Below are 24918 nucleotides of genomic sequence, written 5' to 3' on the forward strand. Positions count from 1 at the left end.
GGTTCTCCTTTGCAGTTGGATGGTTTGATCTTGCTCATTATCTCAATGATTTCCTGTTCTGTTACTTCCCTGAATTTGAAAGGGGTTGTGGGGGCTTTGGCGGGAGGGGGCACTGGGCTGGAGGTGTGCAGGTTGTCGGAAGTGGTGGTGGATTCGAGGAGGTGCTGTGAAAGGTTTTTGTGGTGCTCCTTAATTTTATCTTGTAGGAGTTCGATTTTGTTCAGTAGGGCAGGTTGTATAGAGTTGCACCAGGTTTGGTCTTTGACAATGTCTTGTGGTTTGGTAGCTGGTGTGGTGAGTTCTTTGAAAATGGCGAAGAGTTCTTTGGATTCAGAGCTTGCATTAGCAATTATTTCATTGTAGGAGGCTGACTTGGCTAGGATTATGGGTTTTTTTGTATTGGGAGGTGTTTTTTTTATAGAGGGATAGGGTGGCTGGGGAGGGTGATTTTTGCCAGGTGTTCAAAGCTTTTCTTTTCTGGGAGCGGAGTTCTTTAAGTTCAGCGGAGAACCAGGCGTTTGAGTGCTTCACTGTTTTAGCTTTTTTGTTCTGTAAAGGGGCAATAGTGTCTATAGCAGAGCTTATGGTGGTCTTATAGATGTCTGCTAACACTGACGGGTCGGTAGATTTAAGGTCTGTAGTGAGGGAGTTGAGGTGTGCGATGATCTTATCTTTGGTAAGATTTTTGGCACATCTTGCCAACGCTGGGGGGGGTAGGGTTGGGCTTAATGGGTTTGGATGTGGCTGGGATGGGTTAAGAGAGCAAAACAAGGCTCCAAGAGGCACAGGCAAAAAGGGGTAAGAGTTAACCCTTTCCAATACCCCATGTAAAATGGAGTGTACTGGGTCTGTGGTTTAAAGTGACTATATAACGTTAATGGCAACTTGATCTGTTTCTGGGGGACAGTAGTCAGCCCTAGAAAAATGGAGTCAGTGGGAAGTCTCAAAGACAACCCTGTGTCACTGCACTGAAGGTGTTGTGTAACACACACAAAAAGTGGTGCACCTGGAGTAGGTGAGGCTTCAGTGCCCAAGATCACACAGAAAGTAGAAATACACATAACAAAACACATGTAAGAGTGGGAAAACAGGCATATTAAAAAGATGACGGGAGCTGTACTCCCAGAAGATCCAAAAGTTGTCCTACTGGGGGCGATAGCGGAAAACCAATATGCGGCAAAGGGGCACAATGCCATGTTAATTACACATCTACTTGCCGCTGCAAGACTGACACTAGCCCAGGGGTGGAAAACAGAACAGGGTCCAATAATTGCGTGGTGGTGGATTAAAATATGGGGGGTGCTAGCAATGGAGAAGATCTGTGCATTACAAGCTGGGAACTACCTCAAATTTTTGGCAATTTGGGAACCATTTCGTGAAATGGTGAAAGATAGAGAACCGCACTACTTTAGACCCAGGATTCGCAGAAATCCGGACACTTATTAAAAGAAAGGAATATGAAGAAGGAGATTCTTGGAATGCAACACTGACTTTTCTCAATGGCAGTTAAACTAGGAACCGAACAAGTTGGGGGTGTGGAGGGTAAGAGGGTGGGGAAGGGGAGGGGGGGTGGGAGGGCTGGTTGGGGGGGGGAGTTTGAAAAGTTAAAACCTGCAGATCCAGCAGAGACTACTAACGGGAAGATAAAGTTGTATTAAATGCAGTTGTAAGATAATGTTTTCTGCATTGGTTGATAATTTGTTCTCTGTGTGAGTCTGCAGAATAAATAAACCTTTGAAAAAAGAAAAAAAAAGAGTGGGAAAACAGGCTCACACTCTTACCAGGTGAAAAAAATAAATCCTAGAAATCCAGGAAAGCTGCTGGGGAACTCTTTAGGTAAGGGAAATAACCATTTATGAGAAATCTCCCTAACACTCCCCCCCACAGACTAAGGGACAGGAGGATTTAATCCACTCCTGGATGAATCTCTACCTCTAGTCGGTAATAAACATCCTAGAGAAACCATCAGCATTTTGGTGGTGACATCCTGCTCTGTGCTCAATGGTAAAATCAAACCTTTGCAGGCAGATTAACCATTTTAGCAGTTTTGGGTTCCCCCCCCGCATTTGCATTAACCATCTCAAGGGTTGGGGGTCAGTTTGAATCACAAAAGTAGATCCATACAAGTATGGTCTAAACTTCTTCAGACTCCACACAATGACAAAGCATTCACGCTCTATGGTTGCCCACCTTGTTTCTGGTTCCTTCAGTTTCCTACTGATGAAGCAAATGGGGTGCTACCTACCTTTCTCATCCAGTTGACTAATGACTGCACCTATACCTATATTGGAGGCATCTCTTTACACAGTGAAGGGTTGGTGATAATCAGGAGCTCTTAGGACTGGAGCTTGACAAAGGGCTTTCTTCAGGCTTTCAAAGGCTTGAGTGCACTCCTCATTCCATCTAACCTTTTTAGGGAATTCTGGAGAGGAGACCACATTCAAGGGAGAAGCTATGGTCCCATAGTTCTCAATGAAATTCCTGTCGTACCCAGTGAGGCCTAGGAAAGCTCTCACTTGGGTTTGAGTAGTAGGGGTGGCCCCGTTTTGCACAGTTTGTACTTTGCTGGGCAATGGTTTTATCTCACCTCCTCCTACCTCATGACCAAGGTAGACCACTTTACTCTGACCAATTTGACATTTGCTTGCCTTTATGGTCGAATGGGCCCGCTCAAGAGCCTGCAAAACATATCCAAGGTGGTTAATATGTTCTTTCCATGTAGGGCTGAACACTGCAATGGCATCCAAGTATGCCATGCAGAAGTCCTCCACCCCATTCAGAACTTGATTAACCATCCTTTGAAATGTAGCAGGTGCATTCTTTAGTCCAAAAGGCATTACCTTAAACTGGTAGAGGCCTGCTGGTGTAGAAAATGCAGTTTTCTCCTTGGCATGTTCTGTCAGTGCTATTTGCCAATAGCCTGAGGTTAGATCACATATACTGAGGTACTTGGCTGAACCAAGTCTATCCACCAGCTCATCTGTCCTTGGCAAAGGATGGGCATCATTCTTAGTGACTGCATTTAGAGCTCTATAGTCCACACAGAATCTCAACTCCTTGGATCCTGCCTTTGGTACTAGAACAACTGGACTAGACCCTGGACTGGTAGAGGGCTCTATAACCCCGAGATCAAGCATCTTGTTGGCCTCTCCTTTGATGTGGGATCTCACATGTTCTGACATTCTGTAACCCCTGCTTTTGATAGGTAAACAGTCACCAGTGAGAATATCATGCTGGCCCCAAGGGGTCAAGCCTGGTGATAGAGAAAACAGGGAGGCAAACTGATTCAACAGAACTTTGCACTCCTCCTGTTGTTCAGAAGTCAGCTGAGAAGAGAGATTAACTCCTTCTATCTGTTCATCTAAAGGTTGGCCTCTGAGGAGGTCAGGTAGAGGTTCACTCTCCTCTTCCTCTTGAGCTGAAGCTAGAAGCAAAGCTCCTACATCCGGTCTCGAGACATAAGCCTTTAAACGGTTGGTGTGAAAGACTCTGGGAGCTTCCTTAGGTCTGCCTAAGTCCACCAGACAGTTCACCTCTCCATGTTTGCCCACAACCTTGAAGGGTCCTATCCATTTGTCCTGCAAGGCCCTCTGCCTTGTTGGCACCATAACGAGTACAAGCTGGTCTTGAGTAAACTCAACCATGTTGGCCTGCTGGTGATGCCAGTGTTTGACCAGAGCCTGACCCGCTTTCAAGTTATCACTTGCTTCTGCCATCATGTGTGACATTCTCTTCCGGAGACCTATCACATAGTCAGTCACTCTGACTGGCTTGGGGGAAGGAGCACTCCCCAACCCCTCCTTGATCAGGGCCAATGGACCTCTGACGGGATGGCCATAGAAAAGTTCAAAGGTACTGTAACCCACTCCCTCCTGAGGGACTTCTCTATATGCAAAGAGAAGGCATGGCAGTAGAAGGTCCCACTTTTTCTTAAGGGGTTCCTCTAAAGCATCTATCATGCTCTTCATAGTACGATTAAACATCTCTACCAGTCCATTTGTCTGTGGATTGTAGGCTGTAGAGAACATGTAAGTGATATCACAGTTTTTCCACATGGCTTGCATGTGGTGGGACATAAAATTGGATCCCCTGTCGGATATCACTTCTCTAGGAACCCCTACTCTAAATACAGACATAAATGACTTGGTACCAACTTTCATCACCTGTGGAAAATTAGCACTTCATACCAGAAAACAACTTCAGGTCTGCTGCCCAAGCCTTGGTCCTCTCCAAACTGGATGGTGGCAATGCCCTTCTAGAAGGCCTTCTGGCACCCTTGAGCAGTACCACACATGCTGCAACATGACTCATCAAAGGATTCCTCAAATTCGACCACATCACCCTGACCCTCATCAAATTGCACTGGTTCCCACTGCAAGCACATACCATCTTAAAATCCTGCTGCATCACAAGGCTGCCGTTGTGAAATCCCAAAGCTATCTCACTGAAAAATTCAGCATCTCCGAAGGCCTATGGTCCACCAGAGGTAAGGAGATGTGCAGACATGAACCTGACAGTGCATAAGGGAAAGGATCAGAAAACATGCCTTTTCTGTCTACGTCCCCAGTCTGTGGAACCTCCTTTCGGTTATCACCAGACTGGCCCACTCACTTTTACATTTCAGGAAGGTGCTCAAGACCCTCTTCTTCAAGATATGTACCTCCCTAACACGTAGGTCGCCGCCTTTGACACAGTCGACCATTACATCCTGATCGGTCGTTTGATGGAGGCTGGCCTCTTTTCTTTCAGACCGTTGTCAACTCCTTTCTCTCTCCCCTTTTTGCTCCAAGCCCATGGCCCTCCAATGCGCTGTCCCTCAAGGGTCCGCCAACTCACCCACGTTTTTCAACATGTACATTCCGCCTCAGACTAAACTCATATTCTCCCAAGGCCTTCTATGTTATTCCCATGCAGACAGCACTCAGATCCTGGTTCGCCTTGACCTGTCTTCATCTGAGTCAGGGCCAGGAGTTGTCTGGAAGCCATGGGGAATGGATGGGTAACCATTAGCTTAAGTTGAACAGTGAAAAAACCGAGATGGGCCCTCTTTCTGTGTCTTCCGTCTGCACCCCAGTGTTCTGGCCTCCTACTCTAGGTCCCTTCCCCTCACCAGTCCCTGTAGTTAAGGATTTGAGTGTGCAAATATCTTCACTGTCAATGGAGCCCTAAATTGGTGTAGAATGTCAGCGGGAAGACTTCCATCTACAAATGCTCTGCAGGGTCCTACCTCTTATCCCAGTGCAGCTTTGTGCTCCTGTGGTCCCGAGTTTGGTCACTTTTTCCATTGACTATTGCAATTCCTTGTTTCTGGCCCAGCCTGCTTATCTCTTGCAACGTCTTCAAGTCCTGCAAACCTCTGACGCCTATGTGGCAACCTCCACACCACGCTGTTCCCAGATCTTGCCTGTGCTACAGAAGCTTCTCTGGCATCCGGTAGCCCAGCGCATTCAATTCAAGGCACTATGCTTAGTACATCGTCCCTATTATGGACTCGGTGTGGAGTACCCCCTGATGAATTCAGCCCATATGTTCCTCTGTGAGCTATGCGCTCTGCAAATGCGTTCCTCATGTCTATCCCGATGTTCAGATCTAGTCTGATTGTTGGACGCTCCTTTTCTGTCTCATTGGCTTCCATGAGGAACTCTCTGCCACGTGCGCTAAGGGCAATATCCACCCATCTTTCTTTCCGTCAGGCATTGAAAACCTATCTGTTTAAGGCTGTCTTCCCTCTTCTTTCCTGAGTTGCGCCAAGATGCCTCTTTGGTGAATTTTTTGCTTTATAAAATTTGGTAGCATAACACAGCATAAGCCCACACATCCTTCAGTTCCCACCTAACCTGAGACTGAGAGATCTGCTCTTCCCTATTTCCTCCCCTGGTTGCTTGGAGATCCCTTGTTGGCAAATTGTCAGCAGTCCCCCACCCCCTTGTTTTCTCCCCCTCTTTTGTATCTCTGCTTCCCTAACTGTGTCATTCCCACTAGTAATGCGCTATGACACTTCCTAAAGCTATTTCAGCGCTCAATAAATACCTTAATAATAATACTAATAATAATGGAACCACCAATTCTCTATTCCTTTACAAGGACTGGCACACTTGTGGTTGCAATCTGACAAGACCCTGCTGACCTCTGGCCAGCCTTGTCTGGCTTTTAGTGACACCCAGCGTTGTTGGAAAACCCACAATCCACCAACAAGGTTTGCCTGGTACTTCATCACACCTCGTTTAAAAAAACAACCAAAATATTGGTCCCTCTCTGCCTGCTATCTCAAGAATTATTTGGTGTCCACCTGCTCCTTACAAGAAGCTCGAAGCCCATGGTACTCTCCACCTCCAATGGTTTGTTGAATTCAACTCTCTGCTTCATCGATTGAAGGACGTTTTTCACCATATTTTCTGATGGCAGCTTTTGATGACTTGGACCTTACATCAGAGAGCTGGTTTTGATCAATTTCTCATCCCCCTTTGACACTGTAAACCTTCAGTTTTGGCTCAATCCTCTTTACTCCTATGGCATCTATAGGCAGTTTTGCCACCTCCTTACATTCTCCATTCCACCATTTACCTTGTGGTGCTTTCCTAGGATTCTTTTCTCTCTCTCGTCTATATTGATCTTTGTTTGCACCCTGACAGAACTCCTCAATCTCCCAGATGGTAGCTTTGACTCTTTTGCCACCAAATCCCACCAATGTATGACTGATGGATCTTGTTGGTAAACTTCTACGAGCTTACAACTTAGTAATGATAAAATCAAAGTCTTTCTGATTGGTGGCGAATCTTGGCTTTTTGGGCCTTTGCTATGGCCACTTTTGTTTGGCCTTTGTCCCAACCATGTCCCTGTGGTAAATAACCTTGGGTTTATGATTGATCAGGATCTTTCTTTCAGCCCCCAGTTTACATAAAGTCGTGTATTTCAAACTTTGGGTTTTCAGAAAGATTATTCTGTTTCATACCCAATCCTGTTATGTGCCGCTAGTCACTACAACTATTTAATCTCACCTTAACTCTCAGTGTGATTTTTATGGGCCTTCCTGCTCATCAGATGCGCACCTACTGTAGGTTATCCACAACTATGCAGCAAGGCTCCTTCCTTCTACCAACCCAATTTCTCACATTTCTCCTGTTCTTCATACATAGCATTGGCTTCCTTACAAGCTATGGATTTAGTACAAAGGTTTTTGCATTGCCTATGCTTTGTTTGTGGTACTGCTCCTGTTTTTCTTTAGTGTTGCCTTACTATTTATCATACTCCTACAGTCCTCCACTCTGCAGGCTCCTTGCTTTTCAAGGTACCTCGCTTTAAGCCTAGCCACTTTGCTGGCAGATGTTTTCTTCTTTTGTATTCTGTACCCCTCATGTGTTATTCCACCCCTCAGTAATTGATGCTTTAAATTGTCAATTTATTTATATAGCACTTGTAAGGGTGCAGAAGTAAGACTCTGACACAGTGGGGTCATGTTGATTATTGGAAAACGTTATTCAATATAAAGCCCTATCTCGCCCAAACTCTGAGGGATTTCCCTGCCTCAATTGAAATGATAAGTGTCAAAATGTCCAAAGCAAAGTCCCAATGTCCAATGTCAGAATCCCAACTCTGCCCCTGACACTCTAAGTTTAAACTAAATGAAAAAGAGGGTCTTTCTAGCCCAAAGGGAGTTTCACCATTCCCCTGGATGAAAGTCAGTTCTGGAATGCTCTTACCTTGAAGTATTGGGGAATCTGTCCCTTGCCCGGCCTTGTTCAGGCTTCTTGAAAAGTTCAACAATTGTTGGGGCAAAAACTCTGTCCCCTTGTTGGCCCTTCTCAAGCTTATTTTCTGTCCCTGGGTCCCCGACCCTGATTGGCACACCTGGTTCCTTTTCACCAGGCACAGTTGCAAAAACCAAAAGGAGTTTGGATGTGTCTCCAAACTGGAGTGGGTCCTTGACCCTGGTTAGCAGACCTAGTTTTCCCTCTACCAGTGACTGTGACAAAAAAGCACAACCTGGATGTACTTCCCAAGCTATGGTGGGTCCGTGACCCTGGTTGGCAGCCCTGGTTTCCTCCCACCAAGTACTTCCTCGAAGAAGGACAGCCTGGAATGCAGTCCCAGGCTATTATGTCCGAATTAGACTTGGTTTACTCGTCTGCCAAGTACTGCATGTACAGTTCTCTTTATGTGGGTGACTTTAGTCTCTCTTAGCACATGTTCTTTTAACCGGTTCTCCCATGGTTTCAGTGTCCCAGACCCTCTTTTCCGAGTGTCTTAGCTCGTGCGGCCATCTCCTTTGGACTCCAGCGCCTCTCCGGCTACCCGCATTACTGTGCGGTCTGCACGGGTGCCGGCTCATCCGGTGCAGCTGGGCTCATTCACAGGGCTCTGGTGGCCTTCTGAAGCCTCTCTCGCACTCGAGCAGCTCATCATTCTTTTCCACCTGTGCGCTTTCTTCCCTGAGCACCCCCGTGTCTCAGGGATGTGCAGAGTCTCAGCCCATGTGCTGGCCGTATGGTCTTTACGTCCTGGACCAGCCTCTATTCTCTCCCTCCATTCTCGACCTCCCGCTCAGCTTCCGCCTTCACTGCTTGACCGTGCTTGCTCTCGCGGCTCCTCCAGGGAGGGCTTCACACTTCGTCAAGTTCTTCTTTACTTTTAACACTGCTGCTTCCAATAGGCTGTCGAGAACCACTAGAATGGTCAAAGTGGTTCTGGTATGTATTCTGTAATGCTCCGCGCCTCCTCCTTGTCTCAGTACTAAGTGAGTTATGATGTTGCAACTCACTAGATATCTTCCTCTTCTCAGTACTCTCTACGTATGCTGGGCTGCAAATGTACAAGGTACAAGTGTAGGGTGGAGAGGGAGGAGATCAAGGATAGGTGGGGTTATTGTAAGGAAGGGATCTAGGGTCATGTGATTGGTGGGATACCACATTCTCCCGATATTGTCATCACTGGCCCCAAAGGGGGTTTCTACTCCCATAAGATCCACCCGCTGAGTACCACCCCAAGGGGACTAGCAGTGTCCTCACCGTGGCCTCATGGGAAGGGGCTCCCCCTTCGGGAGCAGTGACGACATCCTAGGATTCGTCACACACTTCATACAGACTTTTACCCCGTTTCTGTGTTCTCCTTGTGTTGGCAGATATGGGAACGAAGGTATGGTGAGTTGAAGTACCTGCCTAGGAAAGTGTGGTCAAACTGAATTAGAACCACAGTCTTTTGGATCACAGTTAGCAACTTAGCCACTAGACCATAACTTCTGACCTCAGTGAAAAACAAATATAAATTCATCATATTGGCACATTGGTGGACTTGTCTGCCTTCCTCCTATCCAATCATAGGGTTCGGAATACAGGCTTAATATGTCTTGGTTTTGACCTGAAATTGCCGCCTCGGGATAACCTTGACATATCCGATGCCACCATTTCCTCTTTTCTGCCCTCCCTGCTCCTACCACTCACAGACACTCTGTCCTTTCTCTGCCCTAATTCCTCCATCTGTAACATCTCCTCCTCTTTACCTGCCTCACTCTGCAGCATCCACCGTCGGCCCTGCCCTCCTCACCTGATGGCCAGTGCAGAAATGTGAGGGGACTATGAGTAGTTCCTTCCCATTTCTATACCACCCATCTAACTTTGATGTTTTTTGTAACTTTTTGCTGTTTAAGCAACTTAAAAAATAAAACTATTAGTACCCCAGAAATAAATGCAGGAGTGCTAATAGCTATAATTCTGTTCCAGCTGGGCATTACTGGGTGGAAAAAGCCCTGAAACCTTCCTAAATACTCTTTCTTCATTCTGGCCTTTAACTTGGTATTCCGTGCCATTACTGCCTGGAAGTGCCATCTTAAGAGCTAGTTATTGCTCAAGTGAATAACTATTTATCAAAGTCTTCCTCATTACCTTTGAAAAGAATAACATTAAACATGTAGCTGTTAGCAGAATTAGACACCATCTCCTTGTGATTGTTACAGGGCAGTCCTGGGCGAGTAGGTTGAACTGGGGCAGGTTGCAGGGTGTGGAGTATGTCAATTTAGCAACAGAGACCCACAAGCTGATAAAGTCAAACCTGTCATAACTTCCTCTAGCTCGAAATCTTCCACACAGTGATGTACCGAAACTACCAGCGGAAGACGGACATGGATGAGCCACCACCCCTAGATTATGGCTCAGGAGATGACGATGGCAAGAGTGAGAAAAGAAAGATTAAGGACCCAGTGTATGCCGAGATGGAGGAGAAGTTCTACCGTTACGGAATCAAGGCAGAGTGGATGACAATGCAACGCATTATCAATCACAGGTTTGTGATGCTTGCTGCTATGTTGGTCAGATTGTGCCAGGCTAATAGGATACACTGGGATAAAACAGCAGGAAACTCTTAATAGCATGAGTACTGAGGATGTCAGTAAAAGGAATTCAGCAAGTTTAATTAGCAGTTTAGCACTCAATAGGTCTATGATAAGAAGATGCAAAGCAATTAAAATAACACTATGAATGTACTGTATTTTATATAGAAAGGAAACATAGGGTGTTCAACAAATAATTGTTTTCCACATACTGAGCACAAGTGCTCCTCTTAACATACCCTAAGAAAGCTTCCATGTTATTTGGTAACTGCTTTACAACATATTAATGCACAGTAAGGATTCAGATAGCTAAGTGGTAAAATGCATGTTACATTTATAAACCCTAAAGCACCTACTGAATCATCAGGGTGCATACTGAATTGTAATTGGCATCTATTTCCTGCAGTAGGCATTCTTCAAGACCGCATTCCAGCACTCCGCACTCTAGACTTGTGCTTTCTGAAAGGTGTCCACTTTGTTTTATGTTGTCATTTCTGGCGTTGGTGACACCTCTATCTGGAACGACTAAGAGAACTGGACAATTTGCTGACATTTATTCTGATTTTTATTGACAGTACTGACAAAAAAGGCAACTACCACTACTTGGTGAAGTGGAGGGATCTTCCTTATGATCAGTGTACCTGGGAGGAGGAGGATATGTCAATTCCCACCTTCGAATATCACCAACAGGCCTACTGGAAACACAGGTATTTTTGTACTGGATTCAGTCTGTAGAGCTCAGCAGCTACACTACAGGGTCTATAGAGTCACTGCATTACTGGTAGTTGCTTGCTTTGCCTTTGCTGTGTCTTTGCTTTCAGGTTGTCACTTCGGACCTCATGTTCTCTCGGTTGTCTTTTGTTAGGGGGGCTCTTCCACAGCCCTCTGCTGAAGGGTGTGACGAGACCTAACCCTACTGGAGACAGGTTGTCCATCAAGTCAGACCAAAACTCTCAATGGGTAATGTAAAAGAGCTGCCAGGTTTCACTCAAAGGAGGGAATAGGGTGGGCTGGTACTAAAGTACTATTAGGCCCATACACATATACCATGCCTGATAAATTAACCACACAAGAAATACTGTAAGAATTTTTTTTTTTTTTTTATTTTTTATTTTTTATTTTGGATGGCTGATTAAATCAACCTTTCAAAACGAGGTTTAAAACAAGATACATACATCATTAAAAAGAAGAAGAAAAAAAAAAAAAATCACATGTTAAAATCACACATTAAAATCAGATACAACCATACCACAATCAAGATATATATAGAGAGCCAAATACTATCCCATTTCTTCCATTTCTTCCAATGGGCAGATTAGTTACTCACTTGAATATGGGACATAATATTTTGTTTAGGAAATGGATAGTGGCTATTCTTATTGTTATCTTTGGGGTTGCGAACAGCTCATACCATAGCTCATCATTAGAGCGTCTTATGTAGTGATGCCTTGTTAATTTGTCAACCAAATCCTTTCTCTGTGATTGTAATGCAGCACATTCTATCAATAGATGTTTCAATGTTTCTTCGACTTTTGCATCATTGCAGAATCGACAAAAAAGACAGTCTCTCTTAATGATACCCCTCCTTAGCAAAACTTGTTTCGTTGGCCATAAATTCAAACGAAATCGCAATATTTGATTTCTCAATTTATGGGAAGGACATTTTAATAGATAATCAGCAGTTCCTTGGAGTTTTTTATGCCCAAACATAGCTCTATCAAAATCTTTTAGCTTCATACAGTTCTGTTGCGTTATGTGCCAATCTAAATGATACAATTTGGTTTTAGCTTTGGTAGGATTGGATAGTAATAGATCTAATGTGATATTAGCTTCTGTTAGATCCGACAAAACAGCCGCTCTCCAATTTACTGGGAATAAATGTTCTGACCGCAATAAATAGTCTGCCAGAATTCTTAGCACACTATTGCTGGATAGGCCCATCACACATTTCCGAAATAAGCAGCATCTCTTCCAGGACACTTGTATGTTCACGGAGAGAATTCCCAACTCAAAACGAAGCAGTGCGTTTGGGCAAGAGTTTGGAAGATTCAGAACTTTCTTCCAGAACCTAGCCTCAATTTTGTTCCAATAACCAGCCTGTGGAGGTGACCAGGCTTCTGAACCATAGGTAACAATGGGGATTACTTTTTGTTGATAAAAGGTGAGAATGTGTTTACATGAGAACTTGCCATACTTATATTGCAAGATTCTCGCTTGCGAGATTAGAGTGGACAATTTACTCTCTATACCAACTCTTTGGGGTATATTAGTGGAGGAGTTGCTAAATATGACTCCTAAGTATTTGTATTCGTTGACTATTTTTAACCTCTGTTTGTTCAAAAGCCAACAATACTGTTTCTTTGATCTAAGTCCAAGTCTCCCCAATTCCATCACCTGTGTTTTCTCCAAATTTAAGGTCAAGTTGTTTTTGGCAACGTACTGGTCAAGTTTATCAAGCATATTTTGCAGGCCTCTCGGTGTTTGAGAGATAAGAACTAAATCATCTGCATACAGGAGCCATGCAATGACCTGGTTGCCAAGTTTCGGGGCATCATTCATAACATTGTTGAATTCATTGCCAAGATCAAATATAAACAAATTAAACAATGTAGAGGCTAAGATGCAGCCTTGTTTTAGGCCGCGTTTAGTTGGTATTTCATCTGATAGCAGCCCTTCTAAATTCAATTTAACTTTCATTGAAGTGTTCGAATGAAACAAATGTATCAAATGCACAAGTGAGGGTGGACAGCCAAATTTCAGCAACTTCTCCAACAATAGGTTCCGATCTACCGAGTCAAAGGCCACTCGAAAGTCAACATACGCCAGATATATTGGTTGATTCCTTGTGGCGTATAACTCTTTGATTGCATTGAGGGTCGTTATATTGATGCTTGTGCCAAGATCTCGCACAAAACCAGTTTGAAATGGATCTCGTCGATTCTCTTTTGAGGCCCAATTGTCAAGGTCTCTTAAAACAATTCTGCTGAAAATCTTGCCAGGGGCGTCAAGAAGAGAGATCGGACGGTAACTGGCCGGATTTGTTCGGTCGCCTTTCTTATAAATTGGCACTGTGATGGCCTTACACCACGACGGAGGAACTGCCTGTTTTGTTTGCAGGACCTGGAAGATAGCACAGAGAATAGATGCCCATAACTCCGGATTCTGTTTTAGGACATTATTTGATAAACCGTCAGGACCAGGGGCTCTTGAAGAGCTAGCTTTGTTGATATAAAACAAAACATCTTCACGGTCAAAACTAATCTGAAAGGGTGAATTCAATATTTCTAGATTCAGCTTTGAGGTACTATTCGCCGGAAGAGCGTAAATGCTAGTGAAATAGGCGACCCAGCTTTTTTCCGACACGCCATTAAGTTGTGCCGTCAGCTGCGGAGCTCCTGCTCCATTATTTATCATTTTCCAGATTTGTGATGTATTTTTAGTTTGGACCATCTGTAACCATTTTTCCCCATCATGTTGGAACATATTAGCTTTGTGACCTCGAATCCAATTTCTATATTTGGTCTTCAATTTGCGTAAAGCCAATTCACGATACTGTACCGGTAAGTTAGAAATCTGTCTTTTCTGTTTTCGGTATTGCCTCTTTCGATCTCTAATGGCCAAATCGAACATATGGATATGCTGCTGCCTGCTCTTATTAGTTTCTGTAGTTGAAGCAGGGGCAAAGAGATGCATTTTATCATGATAATCAGCAACATCCATACCTCTTACCAATCGCTGTTGGTCATTCGTTACACTGCGTGCAAATGTTTGCAGTGCATCGCTTGACCAGTAAAGTCTGTTTCGTTGGGCGTTTATAATAAGACCACTCAATTGATTTGGACTGGAGCGAAGTTCTTCCTTGGTTTGGATCACAAACTCGGCTCTCAAAATCCAATGATCACTCGCTATGGTGGGAACTACCCTAAACTCGGAGATTTTCTCAAACAGCCCTCTATCAACATACATATAGTCAATTGTAGCATTTTGAGCGCCACAAGACCACGTGTATGATGGGGGGTTATCAGTTTCCACTGCCCCATTCAACATAATTAGATCCCACGTGTTAATAAAAGTTCTCCACGGCGAAACCCGATCCAAACTCCTTTTCTTAGATGAGGCCAGCAAATGCATATTCAAATCCCCGGCTAATATTACATGCGCGATGTCCGGGATAGTTATATTGTCTTCCATTAATGTATTCAAATCGTTAAGGAGAGTGGAGGTTGAAATTGCAATTGGGTTCCAGTATATATTTATAACTAAAAATTTCAGCTTTTGGAACATAATTACTGAGCATTGCAAATAGGAGTTTGGGTTGGGCCCCTCAGAGATATTAGTTATCGTGGACATATTGGAGATAGTCACCAATCCAGACATTGGTCTGCCTTTCTGTCCCTTAATTGCTGGAACTAAATGGACATAATGATTGTTCCACGATAGGGGGACAGTCAACCAGGTTTCTTGCATAAGGGCTAGATCACATTCTCTGAGATCACACTTAGCATTATTTAACAAATGTTTATATCCCCTCGTATTCCAGCTCATGACTACCAATTTCTGACCCCGAACATCAGGGTCATCAATTCCTAGTTATGCTTTCCCACAGCTGCATCCCCTACCTGAGGTATGCTCACCACTAATTACCTGACTAACTGGTTTAGTGATAGCTTCCAGCGGCTGGGATTCCTTAGTAGTAGGAATTAAATCAAAGCCCAAATCAAAGAATTCAGATCTAGCGGACCAAATGATATTGTAAATGATGCGAGAACTTAACCACATACAGGACACCGTTGGATCATTATCATCGGGGAACTCCACTTGTACTAGATCACCAGAGGAGATATCTTCCAAATTTGGAATATCTGCAAATATTTGCATGATGCTTCCTCTGTTCATTATGTATGTTGGAAAGGAACCCCCCCGACAACTAAGGAACAGGGAAAATAATTGGGTAGGCTTTTTACTCTTGTGTGGTACCTTAACATCAGAATGATTCCGGTTACTAAGTGAATCTCTAGTCTTGTAGCATTGGGTCTCCTCCAGTGGGGATTTAAACGTTACATTCTTAGAGATGCATTCTTCATGAGATGGAATTCCCACACCAGAGTGGCCACTCCCCATTGCCTTCAAGGAAGATTTAAGACTTTTTTGTTCCGTGGTCAAAGCAACTAGACAGTCTTTAATTGTGCATAGAATATTATTTTGTAGGTTGTCTTGCGCATCCAACATTGTTTTATTTATTAGTAGGTCATTCTTAGAGGACTTTACTTCCTGAATCGGGAGGGTCCTTTCGCCATTGGTATTTTCATCATCCCCTAATTCAGGTTTCTCCAGTGATGGATTAAAAGCCTGAGACAGAGGGTGAGTCACATGTGGCTTAGGATGGAATTGATTCATATACTCATCCACAGCTTTCCTAAGGTCCTGCGTATTGACTGTGACATTGGGCGTTGAGTTAGCTTTCACTCGCTTGTTCTTCGGTACAGGCGGCACTTGGGTTGGGGCCGTTACATTAGTAGATCCGCTCCCCAGCTCCTGCGCAACATGCACCAACTCATCTAAGGGAGCATAAGGGAGAGTCCTGTGGTTGGGATCCTTACCCTTGTTCAACATTCTTTGTCTTTCCTGAGATAGATTTTGATATTTTTTTGTGATAGCACTAGAAGCTAACATTGAGCTTCTATCTGGTTTAGACAGGGATTTAAAGAATTGTTTCGTAGACCCACTCACAGCCGTTGTTTTGGACTTCTGATTTTTTGACTTCTTTGGGTTTAACATTGATTGATTGGAGGGGCCCTTAGATTTTTTTGCAAATATCGTGTACGCCCCTTTTAACTGCTGTGTTTCTCTGATTTTTGAATCATCAACCATGGGAACCCCTGCCTCCTTTCCCCTCAGTATCAACTGATCGGGTATGGGATTCACCAGTGTCATCTCCACAGACTTCACAGACTTTCCTCCCTTCCCGCCGTGAACAGATTTAATTATTTCAATTCTTGGGTCAGATAGTGGCCCCATTGGTACATTCATTGTCTCCTTATCTATCACCTCTCTTATAATGCCCTCAACAAAGGGCACAACAGTGTTAACACTTTGTATATTTCCCCCAACTGTAACTGGGTTCAGTTTGCCATTCAGCTGGTCATCAATGTTTTGGCAGGATAATAACATCAAACCCAACTGTTTAGAAAAATGGGCTGCCTGATCAACATCAGCCTCTTGCTTTCGGGCCAAGGACAAACTAAATGCCTTCTGAGATCTCTGGAAATTATCAACATTATCTTGTATTACATTGATTTTGGAGTCTAAGGTTTCAAACAGTCTAGCTAGAGCCATCAAAGCCATGTTCATTTTTTCCAGTGATAAAGAATCATCTTTTTTTAACACGAGAGCCGGACTTATAATCGAGCTATTTCCATTTGGTCTCCTGGGAGTCGGCGGAATAAATGAGATCGAACTTTCAGATTCTGTAATGTCTCCAGTATTAAACAATGCTGGCGATTTGGAAAGATCAAAAGTGTCGTCCTTGGCCACAAAGCAAGAGTCCGAAGATTCCAGTTCAATAATTGCAACATCTTTAGCAACACCAACATCCTGGCTTTCTATCGGAAGGGGAGCTGAACTAACAACCCCTGAACGAGCATTTTGGAGTATCATTGAATCAGATAGTGAAATATTACATGGCTGTTCTTCCACTTCCTTATCACCATCTGTGACCTGTGTCACTTGTGAATTCACCACAGATTGCTGAGCAGAGCACGCCCCTACGTCATTACAAAGGGGCTGCGCTTCTATATTCGATACACTTAGATTGTTGAGTTCAGGCATTCTAACTACAGAGCGTAATGTCCGACAACTGTTGAACCCAAAGTTCCTTAAGTCGCCCATGGCGAAATCCAGTCGTGAGCTTTTCTTCTTTATTCGCTTGTCCCACGGTGCACTTTTGGCAGAGGGTCGTACCATGTTTGTAGACAACGCTGGACTGTCTCTTGAAGTGGACTCCATTAAGGCATGAACTCGTTCGGTGCAAGGCATGCCAGTACGGAGTGTAAACATCTTAACACTGGGATGCCTCTTTTCCGGACGCCACAGAGTTTTAATAGCACCTAACTACAGTGTGCTTCCCTAGAGTCTAACTGTAAACAAAACACCCGCTTAAATAACCAGCACTAGCCGCGTTGCCGCGGCGAAGCGGCAAAGCGGGACTTAACGGGGCTTTACACGGGTGCGCGCGCGCGGTGCGCGCGATCCTGAGCTTATATAGCTCCACCCAGCCCTTGATGCAGCAAAGCCTAAATAAGAGAAAAGTATGTTATATAGTCTGTTTTATGGCTATATTCTCTCCATGTAGTGCACAGTTCACTCTTCCATTCACCTGCTGGATCTTGTAGTGAGTACAGCAGCAAATCCTTTGTCGATCGCAATAGCACTGGAGAAGCGTCCGCGGCAAAGCGGGACTTAACGGGGCTTTACACGGGTGCGCGCGCGCGGTGCGCGCGATCCTGAGCTTATATAGCTCCACCCAGCCCTTGATGCAGCAAAGCCTAAATAAGAGAAAAGTATGTTATATAGTCTGTTTTATGGCTATATTCTCTCCATGTAGTGCACAGTTCACTCTTCCATTCACCTGATGGATCTTGTAGTGAGTACAGCAGCAAATCCTTTGTCGATCGCAATAGCACTGGAGAAGCGTCCGCGGCAAAGCGGGACTTAACGGGGCTTTACACGGGTGCGCGCGCGCGGTGCGCGCGATCCTGAGCTTATATAGCTCCACCCAGCCCTTGATGCAGCAAAGCCTAAATAAGAGAAAAGTATGTTATATAGTCTGTTTTATGGCTATATTCTCTCCATGTAGTGCACAGTTCACTCTTCCATTCACCTGCTGGATCTTGTAGTGAGTACAGCAGCAAATCCTTTGTCGATCGCAATAGCACTGGAGAAGCGTCCGCGGCAAAGCGGGACTTAACGGGGCTTTACACGGGTGCGCGCGCGCGGTGCGCGCGATCCTGAGCTTATATAGCTCCACCCAGCCCTTGATGCAGCAAAGCCTGCTGGATCTTGTAGTGAGTACAGCAGCAAATCCTTTGTCGATCGCAATAGCACTGGAGAAGCGTCCGCGGCAAAGCGGGACTTAACGGGGCTTTACACGGGTGCTGTAAGAATATGTATTCATTTATTTAGTGCTGCATTAGGATACACAAAGTCACATAAATACTAACAAACCTATACCAACAAAGTAAGTATACAAGAAAAACACAGTAATGGGTTCAGGTTGATACCCACTCCCTCCACGCTATGCAGTATGATGGCATAACACTAACAGGGGAGGACAAGGTATATGTAGTAATCAACATTTGGGAGAACGGGTCATGTATTACTGGACATCGGGCCAGAGGGCCAACAAACAAATAGTAAAAATAGCTAAACCTGAATAGGTCCCAGTTCACCCCTAGAAACAAATATAAAAATGTAATCACAACAACATTACTGCATATGGCACAGAGCTGACAACTGCAGGGAAACTGCAGTGTTTTATTACACATACATGTATACTCAATCACTGGAAACTTCTAAAATTAGAGTGTTAGTCCTAGAAACTCCAGGATCTGAATTAAGTTCGAGGAACACCCCATCCTTATGTGTGAGGGGCGGAGCTTGAGTAGACTGAGGCGGCATGCACACTAGCCGTAGTGCCCCCCTATGGAGAATGTAGCAAGATTCCCTAGTGTCTTGATCCCCTCACACCCAAAGTAGACAAACACAAGGAGTCTTCTGTGAATACTAAGTTTCCCAGAAGATGCAGGGATGAACCTTTGACTTAAGGGCCTGCTCATGAGTTGGGCGCTAGCCCCTAAATGCAGTAGTAATGCTAATACTTCCGCATTTAAGGGCTGATCTGAACAAGACTTGGGCGCTAAATGGGCTGTGTTACCTCCAGCTTTTTGCTGGAGGTGATAATCCCATTTTGCCACTCGCTTTCAGTACAATTACCGCCAGCTGTATTATCACACCATAATTACGCTGATAATGCCCCATTGGGTCCAATGGACCCAATAGGGAATGGGGATTTCCCGTTATCGCCCAACCCATGATCCAGCACTAACACAATTAACGTTGAGCGGTATCCCGGCAGTATTACCACCCAGGATACCGGCCAACTTGTGATCAGGCCCAAAGATAGTTAACCCACCAGCACGAGCATGGATCATGAAAAGTGAGAACCCTGTATAAAAACCTTCTCGCTCACATTGCGGCTGGATGAAAAAGCTGTACTCGATGACCTGCAGACTTTGGACAATGGTGGAATGTCGCTGAGCCACAAAACTGCATTTCCATGATTCCAAGATGGCACTGATGCCATTTGATGCTTATGTAAAGCCTGTGCACTGCCGATAGACCCAAGGAGGAAGGAAAGGGGTCTAATTTGAAAGTAAACCAATCCCAGGAAACCTGTAATAATTAATTAATAAACAAACCCAGGAAACCTATAATAATTATGTAATAACTTAATAAATCAGTCAATAAACGAATTTAAGAAAAGTTCAGGCTTGACCAAACAAAGTTCATGAAACAGATCATGGTACAAAATAACTAATGCTAAGAGAGTTAACAAAGAGAGCCTGCACTCCATGTATTTAAAGGGGCTGGGAAAAGTCAGCTGGTGTCATGCTTTTCCAGCTCTACAAACTCCCTGGAGGGAATTGGGAGAGTTTGACACCTGGAGCTTCCCAATACAACCAAGGGAGAGAAAGGAGAAGAACAAAGCAAGACTAATGGAAGGAATGTAAAGTTGGCTACTGGTCAAGTGTCCTCCTGCAACGAGTGAGATAATAATGCTTCTAATTGATTCCTTTCTCCCACAGTTTCCTCATCATTGATATCTATCTGCCAGTGCAGCTCCTCTTCGGGAACCTTTCCGCCGTCAGGGGGTGCAGATCGGCATAGCGCTCGACATGATGTTAGGACCAGTATATATTACGGTGCTGCATCCCGTGACAGTAGTTCTTTCCTGTGCACTCTGCTCACTTCTGGAACACTGCTTTGTTTTTGAAGATTTTACCACTTCTCGTTTATCGACAATATGCTGAATCCATCAACATCCTATGGGTTTAAATCCTGTGTTGAATGCAGATGTCAAATGTCAATTTCGGATCCTCACAGGATCTGTCTTTACTGCCTCAGTGATGGGTGCGACACTCAGGGTTGCGCGTCGTGTCAGGCGATGCACCCCCAGGCGCATCATGAACAGGAGGCAAAACAACTATTCACCTCTGTGACAAACGGACTTGTTGGAGGTTGCCCAGTGCTGAACATCACATAGAAGAACGGTCTCTAGCAGCAAGGACAAGAAGAAAAAGAAGCGCATCAAGAGGCAGATCCCGGCGTGTTTTCTAAACATCATTCTTCTTCCTTTTTGTGGAAAAGGAGCCATCATTCCTAGGACTCTTCGGAGTACCAGGCACTTCAGGTACCTTTTCCTACCAAATACTCGATTCCAAAGGAATGGAAGTTCTTCTGGTTTAAGATGCTCAACCTATTTTCTAATGTCCCAGCACTTTCAGTTCAGGCGTCAATGGCTACGTCCTCTTTGATGATGACTACAGCCACGACTCTGCCAGTGCCATCAGAGTCCACCATGCTCGGACAAGCCAGCAGAGACTCCACAAAGGCGCTTAATCGTACGCCCTTGGGCTCGGTCATGCCGAAGGCAGACAACAACCATCTCAAGATCACGCTGCTCCGTCTTTGCATGTCCGTCTTCTTACCTCAATATTTGCCTGTACGCACCAATGGCACCTGCTAACTCCAGGAGTATACTCTGCTCCCTAGGGGTGCATTCATGATCCGAATGGAGGACATTTATGATGAGGAGAGGGACCCCATTCTCTTTGGATTGGAACCCCAGGGAACCTATAGACTTTCCAGAGGAATTTTATAGCAAGGAAGGTGATTTGGTGGATCTTGCTACTGATCTTCAGGAGACGCAATAGGTCTGGATACCTCCCCCGACATGCTCCATGATTCCACTCTAGGTAAGCCTCTGGTGGCTTTTCAGCACCTGATTCTTAAAGTGGTTTATACCTTGGGGTTATCGGCCCCCTCTCGACCCAAGGTACAGTACAAGATCACTGACATTCTGGATGAGGGCCCAAAAAAAGAGACTCTAATGCCTCTCAATCTGCAGTAGAAGCACCAGTTCTTGAACTATGGTCTAAGCTGGCCTCAGTTATGTCGGTTGACAGAGACCAAGCCAAAAAGCACAGGCTAGTGCCTCAAACCAGTTGGTCCTGTCCACCCATGCATCACCTGAAAGCTCGGTTGTCCAGGTCGTCACAGTCAACCTGACGACATCTTTCCCCTCCTTGCCAGAGATAGTGTGAGCAAGAGCTTGGATGCCTGGGGAAGAAAGGTTTTTGGCTCACCAAGCCTTGGTCTAAAATGTATTAACACCTCCTGTGCCCTAACCACATTTTTGTTTGGTCTTTGGTCAGTGATTTTGGAGGCGGCGGAACACATCTCTTCTGATGGCATGAAGGCTTCCAGCCAAATCCTTTAGTCATGAATGGACATTGTTGACTGTGTGGGCAGACCTATGGCCACTGGGACAGTGCTTCAGAGGTACTGGCTACAGACATCTGCTTTTGCCCCAGATGTCCAGGCGAAACATCTGGACATGCCATTTGACAGCAACAATCTGTTCAGTATGAAGGCCAAGGAATCTCTCTAGTAATTCCAGGCTTCGAAGGCGACTACAAAACCTTTGGGTCTGGCGGCCTAACAGCAACAGCCTCCGACCCCCTACAGGTAGGGGCAGGTGTTTTTGTCCCTTTACTTTTTTACTTTTTACGTCCACATAGGCAGACATTAAGCCCACTCAGACTAGCTGGTGCAGCGCTGCCCCCACAGGGGTGGGGAAAGAGGTGCCCCTAGGAGTGGCTTGCCAACATCCAATAAACCCTCAGCTGCCCTTGGTGCGAAGCCCTTCGGAAGGGGACTTCCACCATTCCTTCCCTGTGGGAAGTAAAATATGCTGGTTCAGCAATCAATGCGTCCTACTTCCGATGCCTGGGCCTTACAGGGCGTTCGCCGAGGAGACTGTCTCCCTTTGACTCAACGCCCTTCAGACGATTCATTGGCCAACCAGGCCTGCCTCACGACCCTGTCATGCTAGAGGAGGTTTGTCAGCTTCTAGCGAAAAGGTCCATCGATCCAGGCAAGGGCTGCTATTCAGCATATTTGCTGGTGCCGAAGAAGGACTGGGGTCAACCTCTACTTAGCAAGAACAAGTGCAAGATGGTTACTTTAGCTCAGATTTTCAAGGCCCTAAACCTACAGGATTGGCTTGTCTCCCTGAATTTTCTTGATGCCTACTTCCATATGCCCAACACTAGAAGCACAGGAATTACCTGTGATTTGCAGTAGGCAACTGTCACTACCAATTCAAAGTCCTACCGTTTGGCCTTTCTTCAGCACCCAGGGTCTTTACCAAGCTGCTGGCAGTGGTAGCAGCTTGCCTCAGAAGAGGATATCCATGTCTTTCCCTATCTGACCAACTGACTTGACCGAGCATGCACCCTAGACCAGGCGTTGGCGCATTTGTACCGGATGTGCAGCCTGTTGCACAGCTTGGGCTTCTCTGTGAACTTCAGGAAATATCTAGTTTTGCCACCCCAGTTGCTCTGATTCATTGGGGATGTCTTGGACACTTGCCTGGGCAGATGCCCCCCAGAATCGAGTAGCGAACATCTCCAAGATGGTTTGTGTCTTACAATAGCAGCAAATGGTTCCTGCCTCAGCTTTTCTGCGCTTGCTGGTTCTTACGGCCTCCAGCATTCTTGTGGTGCCAATGGCCTAGCTACACATGCAGTTGCTGCAGTGGCTTCTCAGTTGTCAGTGGCTCAGATTAAGGTACACATCTCAGCCCTTCTTCAGGTCTCAGCAAAAGTGTCCAGAGACCTGGAATGGTGGCCCCCGAGAAACAACCTACTCACTTGTTTCGTCAATTCTTGCCCCAAATGACCCTGGTCACAGACGTACCACCTGAAAGCCTGGGGCACTCACCTCAAGACCTGATGTTGAGCAGCCTGTGATCTCCTTTGGAAAGACGAGAATACATCAGTTTGAGAGTGATTAGGCTGGCTGCTGACCGACAACAGAGTTGCCATGCACTACCATAACAAACAGGGTGGTATGGGCTCCTTGCCTCTGCACGGGAAAGCAATGCGACTGTGGTTTTGGGCTCTGGAGAACAGCATTTCTCTGACAGCAGCTCATCTGGCTGGCAGGAAGAACGTGATTGTGGATGCCATGAGCAGTTAAACTTTTCCTACCATGAGTGGGAGCTCTGTCAGGAAGTTCTGGGAGAGGCATTCTCCCATTGGTGGACTCTTCAGGTGGACCTCTTTGCTTCCAGCGTGAGCAAGAAGTGGAGGTAGTTCTGTTCTGGTGGATTTCCACTATAGGGCGCACTGGTGGACGTCCTGACTGTCAAGTGGGACTTCGACCTTCTCTTTGCGTTCCCACCGGTCCCTGTCATAGTGCTGGTTCTTAGGAGGCCATGCCTCTTCGGGTCCACGTTGATCTTGATCTCTCCAGATTGGGCTCGGAGAACAAAGCTGTTAGACATGGCGCCTTCCACAGAAGACAGACATTCTCTCCCAATCCGAAGGTCGAATCCTGCATCTGAACCTCAAAAGCTTGAACCTTCAGGCTCAGCTGCTGAAATGTTAAGGTGTAAGGAGTGGAGGACCTCCTTGACGGGCTTCCTTCTGCTAGAAGAACCACCATATTAATTCATGCCTGCAGGTGGTGTAGGTTTTTGATTTGATTCGCGGATAGAGATCTGGACTCTTAACTGCTCGTGATCCTCTGTTTTGGCTTTTCTGCTCTCATTGCCCAGATCGGCTTACAGATTGCCACTCTAAAGAGATATCTTGCTGCCATGCCATTTCAGTCTTCAAGAGCACCCATGAGCAGGGCTCATTTTCCATGACCACCACTGCCAACCACCACTGCACTGCGACTTTTGCTGGGATTGCGTAATCAGTTTCCCACACACTAGTTGGTCCCGGCATGGGGCTTGAATTTAGTGTTAATGTTTCTTATGGGCACTCTGTTTTAACCCCTCCATTTTTGTTAGTTGACTGTTCACACTTAAGGTGATTTTCCTGGTTGCCATCACTTCTGCTAGACTGGTGAGTGAGCGCCAGTTGTCCGTGAAATCTCACTACTTCGTTTTCTCCAAGGAGGTGGTGACATTGAGAGTAAGACCATCCTTTCTTCCACAGGTTGTCTATGATTTTCATCTCTCTCAAAATATCCATGTTCAATTAAGGCCTCTGCCTCACCCTTCCAAGTCAGAGGAATAATTCCATCTGTGAGATGCAGTGCAGGCCCTCAGCTACTACGTCTCTCGGACGAGAGAGGCCAGGAAAGAAAGCCAGCTTTTCATTGGTTATGCTTGTGACCCGGCAGTCAGAGCTGTGACCAAACAGAACCAATCGAGGTGGATCATCTTCTGTATCTCGAATGCTATGGTCTGTCTGGTAAGGATGTGCCTGAGGTCCTTTCTTTCTGATGGATGTTCTACCCACAGA

The 24918-nt window shown here is 45.4% G+C and overlaps 1 protein-coding gene across 14 annotated transcripts in view; it reads left to right on the forward strand.

Annotated features, from left to right (window-relative positions):
• Window positions 1-24918, forward strand: part of CHD3 (chromodomain helicase DNA binding protein 3) — a 2755261-nt gene that overhangs the window by 618286 nt on the left and 2112057 nt on the right. For all 14 annotated transcript variants that reach the window (XM_069646310.1, XM_069646296.1, XM_069646309.1 and 11 more), the window contains exons 12-13: window positions 10064-10275; window positions 10897-11028. In XM_069646310.1, coding sequence (XP_069502411.1) covers window positions 10064-10275; window positions 10897-11028 — 344 coding nt within the window. The remainder of the gene's footprint in view (window positions 1-10063; window positions 10276-10896; window positions 11029-24918) is intronic.

The sequence above is a fragment of the Ambystoma mexicanum genome, chromosome 1p (genome assembly GCF_040938575.1).
Source record: "Ambystoma mexicanum isolate Mex_15411 chromosome 1p, UKY_AmexF1_1, whole genome shotgun sequence".
In the NCBI taxonomy this organism is placed as follows: Eukaryota; Metazoa; Chordata; class Amphibia; order Caudata; family Ambystomatidae; genus Ambystoma; species Ambystoma mexicanum.